Source organism: Sabethes cyaneus, chromosome 1 (assembly GCF_943734655.1).
Source record: "Sabethes cyaneus chromosome 1, idSabCyanKW18_F2, whole genome shotgun sequence".
Classification (NCBI taxonomy): Eukaryota; Metazoa; Arthropoda; class Insecta; order Diptera; family Culicidae; genus Sabethes; species Sabethes cyaneus.
Window position 1 is genome coordinate 162,090,711 of NC_071353.1, and position 13,584 is coordinate 162,104,294.

At 44.8% G+C, this 13,584-nt stretch overlaps 1 protein-coding gene across 1 annotated transcript in view; it reads right to left on the reverse strand.

Annotated features, from left to right (window-relative positions):
• Positions 1 to 13,126, reverse strand: part of LOC128733105 (katanin p80 WD40 repeat-containing subunit B1) — a 34,740-nt gene extending 21,614 nt beyond the window's left edge. Inside the window, exons 1-3 of the mRNA XM_053826721.1 lie at positions 12,851 to 13,126; positions 2,298 to 2,425; positions 64 to 2,240 (exon numbers count right to left, since the gene is read on the reverse strand). Of these exons, the coding sequence (XP_053682696.1) occupies positions 64 to 2,240; positions 2,298 to 2,425; positions 12,851 to 12,887 (2,342 nt within the window). The 5' untranslated portion in view covers positions 12,888 to 13,126. The remainder of the gene's footprint in view (positions 1 to 63; positions 2,241 to 2,297; positions 2,426 to 12,850) is intronic.
• Between the last annotated feature and the right edge of the window lie 458 nt (positions 13,127 to 13,584).

Here is a 13,584-nt window from a genome sequence, read left to right on the forward strand (position 1 = left end):
TAAAAAAAAATCATTTTAAGTTTCTTTTACGAACTCAACGAGTTGGGAAAGCGTTCAACTTACGATTTCTCCAGAATGGCTCCGAGCAGATCGACCAGCAGCGGCTGGTCGTTCATGCGGACGGCGACCTGCAGCGCCATGGTGACATCCCCGGACTGGGTGTACTTCCGGATGGCCGACAGCAGTGCCGTCCGGTTGGAGAGAGCCTGAAAGATGCTGTCGTGTTCGTTCATCAGCAGCTGAATTTCGTACTCTTCGTTCGAGCTTATTCCACTACCGCCACCACCACCACCACTTCCGGTGGTTCCAAACGACGCGATTCCATCGTGCGAAAGCCGAATAATTGGTGTATAGGCGGAATGCGCCGGGGGAATGATCGATGCCGGTGGAGGTGGTGGCATCATCAGGGAGTCCCGGTCGAAGCTCGGGGCGCCATCGGGGATACGATACGGGCCGTGACCACCTCCGGTGGTAGAGGCGTTGTGATGGATGATTCCGGCACGACTCATCGTTGCGCTGCTGCTATTCATTTCCGAATGGTTGTTCCGCTGGCGTAAATCGAGCGAGGTTTTCGACCGGACAGGCTTCGTAACAATCTCCACCTTCACGTTGGCATTGTGCTGTGGTGCAGCACTGTACCGGTGGGTGCCGTTCTTTGCGCCACCTATCTGTGCTGAGCTTTCACTTTTGCGAATTTTACTACTCAGTGCGGTGTTGTTACGTATCGGCGAACTGCCTCGGCTGATGGGTTTCTTGAACGTTACCTGTTCGTCCTGGGATAGTTTGTTCAGTTCCAGAGTGCTTCGGGAGGTTGATATTCGCCTGGCCAGGTTGCTGGTCGTAAAGTTTCTAGAGGGAACCATACTTGGCTGGGAAGGACGCCTCTGCTGTGTGCTGCTGTTGTTGCTTGGTTCAGTTTTTTGTCTCACAACAGTCGACTTTGCTAGGGAAGTCGTGCTGGTTGCATTGGTTGTACTGATATTGGTTAGCTTCGGTGCGTAGTCCGGTGGTTGAGCACTTTTCACGGGAAAGTCTTCCTTTTCTGCGTCGAAAGAATTGTTTTTACACGGATAGTAGTCAAGATCGCAGGAATAGCCTGTGGAAGAGCTGATGTTGTACATTTTCATCTCTTCTTTGACCAGATAGTTACTGTTTGCGAGCGGACCGCTTGAGGGTTGCGTTGATGAAACTGATGGAGGTGCCGCCGAAGGCGGTGGTGTGTAGGAATCAAAGCTGTTCGTTCCGGTCCCATTTCGGTGACTAAAGTCGAAACCTTTCTGTTCCTGTGCCACCGCAGGTTCTTCTTCGTCAATCATTTCGATACTCAGATTGGGCGACATTCCTCCGTTTTTATTCTCCTCGAAAGAGTCTCCGGAAAAGCTTCGCTCGCCAACCGACAGCCGTACCTTTCCGCTTCCCCGGCTGAAACTTTTCCTCGAGCTTTGATGGTGATTGAACGGTTGGTTCTGCGGATTGTAGAAGGGTTTAACCTGACTTAGATTCAACACATGTATCGACACATTCCGATTTTCGAACGTTCCACAAATCAGCTTCTGTCCCGCCGTCATCATATCCCCCAGGAAAGTCCACGTCGAATCCACATGGTCATACTCTTGGTCCGGTTCCCAGCCAATCACAGAAATGCCAGCCGGCGTGCCGACGAACAAACACGATCCTCCTTCGTCAAATGCGATACACTTCACCGTGTGCCCTTTCGAGTGCGTCTTGTCCGCACGGGAAATCAGCTGCTTCTTCTCCAAGTCATACAAATCAACACTCCCATCGTTTCGTCCGGCAGCCATCAGCAAATCCGACGGGTGGTACTGAACACACATCGCCGGCGATTCCGCATCGGTAAACTCCATGAACTGTTTGCTCATCCGAATGTCCCAGATGATAACGCATCCCTCAGTACCAGCTGAAGCAATCCACAGGCCGTCCGGCGAAAACTTAACCGAATTCACGTTCGAAATGTGCCCCCGATATCGCTTGATGCACATGCTCTGGCGGACGTCCCACAATCGAATCGAAGTGTCGTGACTACCGGAAACCACATACTCACTGTAAGGATGAAAATCCAGCGTACGGACCGTTTTCATGTGTCCGTAGAAGGTCGTATATTCGGTACCCGAATGCAGATCCCATCGCTTGATCACGCCCGTATCGTCCGCCGAGTAAACGTGATCATCCGAACAGGCAAACTTCACACAATCGATCGGTGCATTGTGACCAGTAAGTGACTAAAAACAAAATTTAAATTAATGTGATTCCAATTTTTATCAGTTTAGCTAACTTACCATAAAACACTCCTTATGGCCAAACGTCCACAGGTTGACGTTTCGATCCTGTCCACCGGTAACCAGGACCCGCCCGGTTTCGCCAATATCCAAACATGTTACCTTATTGCTGTGCGCCTGAATATCATCTGAAACAGATGAGAAAAAAAACCCGTCGTTAGTCCTAACATTGTATTCTATTCTCGTGTCGCGCTAATTTCACATCACAGCACCGTCGTTTTCCGCTTCAAAGTTCCCGCAATCACCCGCAGCTGCGGTTGCGGATGATTGCATAAACCACTGCCGCCTTCACGTTCGGGTTCGGAGCAGTCGTCAAATCAAGACGACTCGAGATGCACATATTCAAATCGAGTGAGTGAGATGTGCTCTGCGCACTCGTCGGTCGATTACTACAGTACAGCCGAGCGTGTTGTTGAACAAGAGACAAGCAAAACAACGATTTTTTTTCGCTTCTGCTTCATTTATTTATCGCACCGCCGGCCGCGCCGTCCGCTTACGGCTCTTCCGAAAATGGGGACCGTTTGTTGGGACTGTTTTATGACACCCAGAGACTTGCCTAATTTGGCACACGAGCTGTGCCCTGCCAACCTTGCTGGCTGTCGCAGATGGATAAGTACACATGTAACAAACGGTTACGCACGGGACCGGACGGCTCTTTGTGTCATTGCTTGACGACTGCAAGCGCGCAGACCGTGCGTGCATTGTGTGCTTGGAAAATCGCGATAGATCTTGAGTGAGATTGATCACATCCTTGCTGAGAGTGAAGTTTGGAAGTGGCTGGTAGTAAGAAGGTGGCGTTAATTTGAATTTAACTCAGGTCACAGTCTAATAGTAAGACAGCCATCTGTCAACCATACAGAGGCATGGATTTTTACCAATTCAGTTATTAAAAGATTTGATATTATTATTATTATTATCAGAATTTTTCATTTGTCAGCAGTAACGCTGGAAACTTTCACCTACCCCGGGCTATCCGTTTTGCCAAAGGGGTTAGGCTCTGGGGTCTCATTCAGCAGTTAATTTTTTTTTGGTGTTTGAATGTTTGCTTCGGTTGGATCAGTTATGGTGGTTCAGGAACCTCCGTACAATGTTGCAGGTACCAAGAACCACCGCTTTCTGGATTACTTGTAGTTCGCTGCGCAGCTCCAACTCTTGTAACGAGCGCAGTAGAGTACAGGGAACTAGTCCAGTAGCAGAGATTACTACTGGAACTATTCGTACTTCCTCAAGGTGCCACATTTGCCGTAACTCCTCGGCCAAATCACGGTATTTCGTGATTTTGGTCGAGAAAGTTGACTGCACAGTGTGGTCTAGCGCAATATCAGCAATATCGATGAGGGTTACCCACTTCACTTCATCCTTTTGCTGTAGACCACAATGTCAGGGCGATTAGCACGTATGAGGACATCCGTGATGATCTCGCGATCCCAGTACAGTTTTACACAGTCATTTTCCAGGACTGGATGGGACAGGTATTTGTAGTAGGGTACGTAGCAGTTTACCAAGTTGTGCTTCAAAGCAAATTGTTAGTGCACAATCTTGGCAACCGATTGCTTGGCAGCCCGCAATAACATGCTCAATCGACTCCCCTACTACATTGCACTTACGGCAACGATCCTCTATGTTTTCGTGCAATATGTACCTGCGGTAGTTCTTCGTTGCAATAACCCGGTCCTGGATGGCTACCATGAATCCTTCTGTCTCCGAAAAGAGATCACCTCGCACCAACCACGTATTTGATGCTGCTTTGTCTATGTGTGATTATTCTAACTGATGGGGGTGCGTCCCATGCAGCTCTTTTTGCTTCCACGTTGCGATCTTTTCCTCGTCGGTTTTAAGAACGCAGTTCAGCTGATAGTCATACTGCGCCAGGTGCAGGGCGCTGAACCCGTGGTTTGCCTCGCAAACAGTGCGGTAGATTTCATGACGGTTCTGGCTTTCTACTAAATATCTCCGCAACTGTTGAATCTGTGAGGCACAAAGTGCCTGCATATCAATGACACCTATTCCTCCTTCAATACGTGGTAAGGTGATTCTTTCGGTGGCCGATTTTGGGTGGTGCGAACGGTGTTTTGTCAGCGACACTCTTAATGCTTGTTCGATCGCTTCCAAATCCGTTTTGGTCCATTTGACCACCCCGAAGCTGTTTGTCAACAGCGGCACGGCAAACGTGTTTATGGCCTTGATCTTGTTGCCGGCCGAGAGAAAAGTCTTCATTATACGGTTGATACCATGCAAGAAATTTTCCTGCAGTTCTTTCTTGATCATCGTGTGGTGAATACCTTTTAGTTGCAGGAATCCCAGGATTCACCTTCAACCATACTCCGAATCTCTTCTCTAGGGTTGACGCGGAAACTTTCGACGTCCATAACTTTACCCCGGTGAATATTGACGAGTCGACATTTGTCCCATCCGGATATCGTTGCTGAACGTCTAAACCACCTGCAACAATTGATCCGCAAACAGCTTCAAATCGTCCATATAGAAGGTGTGGGTAATTTTTGTTCTCGTTGTCCCACTCTTCAACTTGTAGCCATAACTGGTTCGGTTAAGTGTTCTGGTAAGGGGGTTCATCGCATCGCAGAACCATAGAGGACTAAAGGTGTCGCCTTGGAAGATCCCCCTTCTTATGCTAAGAGTTCTGGACCGTCACACTGTCGGTAATGTGCAGCGATGTGTTCCACATTCTCATTGCGTGCTTCATTAGCCTGATGACGCCATCGTCTATTTTATACAATTCCTTAATGAGATACGTGTGTGGTACGGAGTCGTATGCTTTTTTATAGCCGATGTACGCCATACTAAGGTTTCGTTTGTTTTGGCCAACAATAACTACATCGATGGTGACTTGGTCTTTGCAGCCTTGTATGTTTTTTCGGCAGCCTTTATGTTCTTCTGTCATCACTCCGTTGGCATCACAATGGTCCTGCACTTTACTACTAATTACCGACGATAGCACTTTGTAGACTTGACAAGCATGTTATTGGTCTGTATTTGGTTGGAACAGCTGTGTTTCGGTCCTTCGGTAGAAGGTAATTTACCCCCTTAGTGATGAATTCTGGGAGTGTTCGGGGGTCTCTTAAGACCATATTGAAACATTCCGCTAACCGTCCGTGAATTGTGGAGAACTTTTTATACCAGAAATTGTGGACAAAATCTGGTCCAGGTGCGGCCCAATTCCTAGTATACCGTGTAGCCTCACGAATATCCTGGGCGGTCAATACTACAGCGGCCATGCTATCGATTCCATCACTATTTTCCTCCTCTTCTACTAACCACATCCCATCCTTGTTGTGTTTAGCGGGGTTCTCCCATAAATTGGCCCAGAATTGTGAAACATGGCCAATCTCCGGAAGTCCTTCGCTGTGGTTGGGATTAATTATTATTATTATTATTATTATTATTATTATTATTATTATTATTATTATAGTTTTGGCACTCCTCAGCAAAAATGTTGGAAACTTTCACCTACCCTCGGGCTTCTTTATGCCAAGAGGGGTTAGGCTCTGTGGTTCTCATTCACATTTTTTTTGTTACGTCTGCTCCAGTTGTGTTTAATTATGGTGATTCAGGAACCTTCCCGTAATATTACGGGTTTCAAAAACCACAGCTTTTTGGATATTGTCCAAATTTCTTTGCAGCTCCAGCTCTTCCAGGGAACGTTGTAGGTTACAGGGCACTACTCCGGTGGCTGAGATGACCACCGGAACTATACGTACGCCCTCAAGGTGCCACATCTGCTTTAACTCCTCGGCCAAGTCGTGGTATTTTGTTATTTTGGCCGAGAATGTTGACTGGACATTGCGATCCAGCGGTACAGCGATGTCTATGAGGGTAATGTGCTTCCTCCTTTTGTCATAGATCACAACGTCAGGACGATTGGCACGTATAAGGACGTCCGTAATAATCTCACGATCCCAGTACAACTTTATGCAGCTATTTTCCAGAACCGGGCTAGGCAGGTACTTATAGTAGGGTACATAACAGTTTACCAAGTTGTGCTTCAAGGCGAGTTGCTGGTGCACAATCTTGGCAACTGCATTGTGGCGTCCTAGGTAAGCCGTTTCGGCTAAGACTGGACAGCCTGCAATCACATGCTCGATCGTTTCCCCTACTGAATTGCACTTTCGACAACGGTCTTCTACATCTTCTTCCGTCTCCGAAAAGAGATCACCTCGCACCAACCACGCATTCGATACCACTTTGTCTATATGCGCTTGCTCTAATGCATGGGGGTGCGTCCCATGTAGTTCCTTTGCTTTCCACGTTTCGACCTTTTCTGGTACGGTTTTTAGGTCGCAGTTCAGCTGGTAATGCTCCTGCGCCAGATGCAGGGCGCTGAACCCGTGGTCTGCTTCACAGACAGTGCGGTAGACAACATGACGAGTCTGACTATCTATGAAATATCTCCGCAACTGCCGGATAGGCATAGCGCTTGGATGTCAGTTATTATTATTATTATTATTATTGTTTATTCGCCCATCGGACAAGTTTCGTCTACATGAATAAAACTAGAACTATTACTACTTACATCACACGGACAAGTTAAAATTCTTCAAGGTACTTAACGCACATTGAGAAAAATTAAACAAGTGTTACACATTATTAAATTCACAAAAAATAACATGAACAGGATCATTTCTACCGTAGTCCGTCCGTCTGGAATTCAGTCTCAAGAACTGTCTGGATCTTAGGAACACAACTGGCACGTTCAGATTGATCTGCTCTAGAAGTGGCGGTGAATCGATGTTTCCGAGCAATAGTTTGACCGCAAATAAAGCTCTGGCTGAGTTGCGACGACGCTGTAAGGTCTCCATTCCGGATAAAGGACAGCGATCCTCATACGATAGCAGGCGTGTTGGGTCATCCCACGGAAGCAATCTTAAACCAAATCTTACGAACCGAGACTGGACAGCCTTAATTCTATTTATCCAGCAGCTTGCATAAGGACTCTATACTACTAATGCTGTTTCAAAAATTGAACGAACGAGTGCGTAATATAGCGATCGCAGACAGTAGGGACCTTGGAAACCACTGGCGGCTCTTTTAATGAAACCTAAGTTCCTGTTAGCTTTGGCAATGATGCTCGAGTAATGATCTCTGAATGAAAACTGCGAATCTAGCAAGACTCCAAGTTCTTTAACTACTTTTACTCTTTCAAGAGCGCAGCCGCCGATTTTGTAATCCCATCCAATAACCGTTGTCTTGCGTGTGAAGGAAAGAACACAACATATCTGTACACTAATTACTAGTTGATTCCAACAACACCAGTCCTCGAACAGCTTCACTAACCTCTGCAACCGGTGACAATCTTCTGTTGATTCAACTCTGATAAACATCTGCAGATCATCAGCTTATAAAAGTTTGCAAGCATGAGGTATAAGCAGGCAAACATCATTAAAAAATATTGAGAACAGTAGTGGTCCCAAGTTGCTCCCCTGAAGTACTCCGGAATTGTTAGAAAAGCTGTTGGAGCGAAACGAACCCAGCTTAATATTTGTATTAATTGACCTGCCTTTGAAGAAACCATGTTAAGCAGGCGAGATGTATGATTTGACTGCAACGAAAAGTACGTCTCCTACTAAAATTTCCAAAAGTTTGGATCCGGCACACAACGAGGTAATCCCACGATAGTTGGTGATATCACGCTTATCTCCTTTTTTATGAATAGGGAACATTGTGGATTCTTTCCACCTTTCGGGAAACTGTGCCTGCGATAGTGACGCATTAAAAATGAGGGTTAAGGGTATTGCTATAGAATTAGCGCATTTTTTGAATACGACTGAAGGAATACCATCAGGTCCAGCCGCTACGGAACATTTCAATTTTCAAATGGCAGATAAAACGTCTTCCACAGTAAAACTGATGGCTCTAAAATCAATAGCGTCACTGAGCACAAATCCCAATGCCAAATTGATAGATTGATCACTGGCAGGGTCAATTTTAGACACTGTGGAGAAATGGTCAGCAAATAAATTGCAGATCGCTTCGCGAGACTCAGCTACTTTTGTATCAAGGATCATGCTTGTCGGTCCCCACTTGTTTTGCGTTTTTCGTTCATGAAGTGCCAAAAGTTTTTTGGATTACGCTTCAAATCTGTTTCCTTCCACTGCACATATTTTGAATAAAAATGACGATTTAATGTCCGGTAACTTGGGCCATTCGTCGCCAGTTTCCTAAGGTTACGATCTATTATCGAAACGTGAGAGGTTTACGCAAAAAAATCTTTCAACTGCGGTTTATCTTCGAGACGGCAGAGTACAATATCACAATATACTTCACGATATCACGTGGATAAACATTTTCAACATTTTAGAACGTCAAATCATCCAACTGCATCGTTCAAATTTCGGGCGTCACTTTCGAAAGAATCGTTCTCGGATGGGGAGCGTCTTAAAACACGCAAGTCGGCTTCAATCTGGTCGAGCCATCTAGCACGTTGGGTCCCTCTATCCATGGTGCCGGAGGAGTTCTTGAAGATAATGGATGTCACTGCGCAGTCGCCCGGCGTCCGTACGACCAGATGTATGATGGTGTATTTGCCTCCCAGTTGGCTTCGAGGTATGACACTGGCCTAATAAGCCAGTCGTCGTATGATCGAATCTCGGCCGGGAGAGGCTGTTAGAGTCAATAGGATCGTAGCAACTGGCCCTGTAATTGCCCTGTACTCTAACAGCTGGCTGCAGAGTCTGTCGTATAAAAACAGAAGGTCAAGTTTCGATAACGGAATCTAGCACCTAGGTTTTGCTTTTTTGCCATGATGGAAATCTCTCCAAGTAGTACCTGCAACTCGTGTTTCGTACGCCTACGCCACTCTGCGCTATCTGTTTGTACTCCGCTAAACAGCTAGAATCGAACATAACACATGCCTTGAGATTCCTTCCATGGCGAAACCCAGATGAGTTACCGCCCTTTGAAGCACTATGCCGTCTCCTAGGAATGGATACCCTTGAAAATTGTCGAAGATCAATGTGTTTGTTATTTAATCGGTACTACTGTTTGTTTGATTTTAATGCTAGCTCTATTGTTTTTCGTGACCATTTGACAAATTTTCGTGGAAACCTTAGCTTTCTCTGAGTTCGTAAGTGTTCATGTAGATCGTTCGTTCGTCCGATGACTGTAAAGAATAAATAACAAATAACAAAAATAGTCCGCAACACCTTTCGTTCAAATACGTAAAAAGTAGACCAGTCGAGCAAAGTGTAGTAGCTTTTCTTACTATCAACGGAGGGAACGGTAGAAGTAGTAAAACAAAGATGTTGATAGGATCCGAACACAATGGGACCAGGTGTGAAGGGGAAGGAGCGGAAAATTGAATTTAAGCAACGCTTAAGGACGCACGGGAGACTTCACAGCCCCCTTATTAAGCGTGTGATGTATTTCGAACTCCACCAATACTGGCGGGTTGAGTTATTTTTAGACACATATTGTGCTTCTTTCTTCGTCGATTGTAATCAACCACTAATTGAGAATTTTAATCTAACTCGTTTACTAACGGGACGACGAGATTTTAGAGACACGTGCTACTCCCAAGGCAGTGTTAGCCGTAATACTCAACGCGGGTGTTCGGAGGAAAGTTCAGTTCTTATAGAATAGAGAATAGATTAACCTCGTGGTTTGTCCTAACCTTCTTATCCAATTTGCTGTGCTTCAAAGGTTCACCAATATCTGCGATCCATAGGGCCTGGGGAAAAAGTTGGATTCGAATCTGGTTATAGCTCTGACCAGAACCGACGTTAAAACGCTCGAGGCCTTGTAAAGATTAGTATTTGGCGAGGCCTTTCTAAGCGACCCTCTGGTCTTACGTCTGATGTTTTTCAAAGAAATTTTTAAATGCTTGTGCAAAATAATCCATTGTTGAGTTAATGCTGCTATAGAATACGGTAACTATTACTCAAATCATCAAAGAAGCTGCTTGCGATGGGATTCGAAGAAACCATATCTGACAACACCAAATTAAAGCTATGGCTTGTATAAGGCATGTAGAAAGGTCGTGATTTTTTTTTTCAAAATTTACTCCTGAGTTTTTGCCTTTTACATTTGCACCATTAAACATAACCTTGCATGTCTCACCAATTCAGCTAAAATAACATCAGTCAAATTTGATCCGGTGCTGAACAACGCTACTACGAATTTCAAAAAACATTTTTAACCTGGGTTTTCTTAGAATCTCTCCAAATGGATCGCACATTTTGGGGTTCACCCAAAAAATTTCTATCGGTCGCAGCAGGGGGAGGTTTGGCGGTCTTCAGTACAACTTTTATCTACGTTCACACGTTCACCGCAAGCCCCGAAGGAAAGAACAGCAGCCTGAACATTTCCTTCTCGCTGATCGTCAACCACGGAAAAACCAGCATCAAGTAGCCCTCGTCATTCGTAAGAAGAGGACGTTGCACTTCGCCGAAAATATGTTTTCACCAGCACCTTCAGCCGCTCCTTTTGGGTGATTGCCTGCTGCTCAGATATGGCTGGCCTCGACGCTTTTACGCTTCCGCATAAAAATGTCCATTTTCTATCAAATGCCTTGCGGTTTAGCCGATTGCTTTGGCCTTCTGGTCCAAGGCCCAGAACGATCAGGCCTCCTAGCTCTCGGTCTTCCTCTTCAGGTTTTGCCGCACTTCGCTTAGCTGCTTGACTGTTTTCGCCATAGTTGCTCGGGTTGCTACGATAAGCGATGCATAGTTGAACTAACCACTACGTAGCAGAGTAATCATATGCTAAAATCAATGCAGTTTTATGCGTCATCAAGCGCACGAGGCCTCTCCTAGGCGCGGAGTTTCGTGCGACCGCTCCGATTATAATTTTGTTGAATTCGAGGATCGCCCAGCTTGGATAAACAGGAGCAGTACGCAATTCCTCAAGCGTTGCTTGAATGACCTTTCCTTATCTAATTTTCCGCTTTTTCCCCCACCGAAGAGCTTCTGATCACCGCTGACTCTATCGGAAGGCATTTATTATAGAACTTCTAATCAGTGCTATATTTAATCAGTGAAAAATTTGTTGACAATCACGTTGCTATGCGTTGCTATGTTGAATTTCGTGGTGAATTTCCCTTAACTGCACAAGTAGTATCGGCAAGCTATCAAATAAATAGAATAAAATAATCTAGACAACGCTTACTTTGATCATGAGAGATCATTGAGACGTGATGAGATATGATTGTACCAAGCTTCTTGTTCTAGATGTTAAGAAAGTCTACAATTTAAATTGACAAAGATGTTACATGTAACCTGCAGACTCGTCTTAGTTAGAAAGAGCTACGTTGCTGGTTGAAACATTTCTATGCTTTAATTATTGCTATAAAAATTAAAACTGGTTAATAAATGTAATGCTTTTTTTCCTCGAGGAATCAAAGAAGAGACCTAAACAGGAAGCCAACTAAGAGTTAACGGCTGATTGCTTTTTATTGACTTTCCGAGAAAGTAACCGATCTATTTCATAAATATTTTAATAACCAGGTACCTACTATTGTGAGAATGTACAATGGGGATAAATTGGATATTAGAAAGTTAATTGTTTGCTGTAGATACCGACTGGACGACAAGATGGTATACTATTATTTGTAAAATAATTTAACCAGGCTGGCAATCGATTGCAATTTGTACCACATACTAAATTTTAGTTTTAGGTCTTGTTGAAAATACATACTGAATTGAGCAAGATCATGGGATAACCTTATAGCAGGAAACATATAACACAGATATATGAAAAACACATCAGAATATAAAATAGATTCAATTAACAAAGCCAAGGATTTCTCCTACCCAGTTTCACGCACCTAAAGTCAAGGATTTTTCTAAGCTAGAAATTCACGAACAGCAGTCAAGCGCTGTCGAACAATAAACCAAGATACCAAAAATGGTATAAAAAGCTAGAAACTATTCCAATCATCCACAAAGGCACGTAATTATGTCATCAAACACAAAACGAGCGGAATGCAAATAAGTCAAATTCTAGTGCTACAAAATTCGCAAACAAAACAACCGCACTGCCACACACTGCTGCTCTATAAGCAGCGCCCAACACCCCATCTTTTCCTATAAGAATTCAGCATAAATTTGCGCAGATGACTGACTACTCTACCTATACGACGAAACGAACGTCTGTGGATGGAAATGGAAGCAGACATCGTTCAATACGCAAAACACCCAAGAGTGTCGTCGCCTAAACGTGTTGCACCGATATCGGCAGGCAAAACAGACTAAACGACACAAGTTGAGTTGAGACGGTGAAAAGACAGCTACGGCAGCAGCAGCAAAGCGGGTGGGAGGAAGCAAGGAAACGGGAAAGGTCGTGTTGTGCGTAAAGCTGCTGCTGCTGCAGCAGCAGCACTTGCCTAAAACCTTGATCTCAGCTGTGCCCAGAATGACCATTTTCAGGACAAATACAGTCCACAGCAGCCCACTGAATACGGCCACGGACACAATTTAGCAGCAGCTTCCTTTTTCGACAAACCGAAAGTTACAATCTCTCGATAGGTAAAAGTTTTTCTGCAATTTTTCCTTCCCCCCCGGGCAGCTATCGTTACTCAGTTCCCGACAGAGTATACTTACAAATTTTCGTTGGTGTCTTTCTGGCTGCTAAGGCCATAATCCACTCGGCAGACGGAGGTGCAGATTGAAGGCAGGCAGAATTTCACACTATCGTCGCGACGATCAACTAAACTGCCGTGCGGGCTTTACGTTTCTTCATTCGTGTAGAGCTGGAATCGGTCACTAACGCGGCGGCGGCGACTGCGGACACTATTTTCGGAAGGAAATTTGCACAATTCACGATTCCGAACGGGTTAATCTCCACTTTTTTTTCACTAGCAGCAGCAGTTTTTTCTGATTGCTCTCGCTTACTTTTTCTTCGTCGTTCTTTTCTTTCTGATGGCGAACGGAACGGACGACGGCTCGCTCACTGACAGCGCGACTTTGTGCAGGGGATTCGGTTCGGACTGATCGAAACGGAAACGTCAACGGGAAACGTTCAGGGTTGGATTCTTGGAACGAAAAGTTCGAAATGGTGGGAAATTTGTAAAATATTTAAATCCAGTTTTTTACGAGCCATAATGCCGGACGGCGTTCGTAATATTTGAACAGCATATTTTATATTTCCTAAATACATCGCACATTTTCTTTCCGCATCACATTCCTTTAGTTTTACCTTGAACGTGCGGAAGGAAAACGTGCGATGTATTCAGGAAATGTTAAAAATACTTGTCAAATATCCAGGTTTTTACGAGCCATAATGGCGGATGTGTTCGTAATATTTGAACAGCATTTTTGACATTTCCCTAATACAT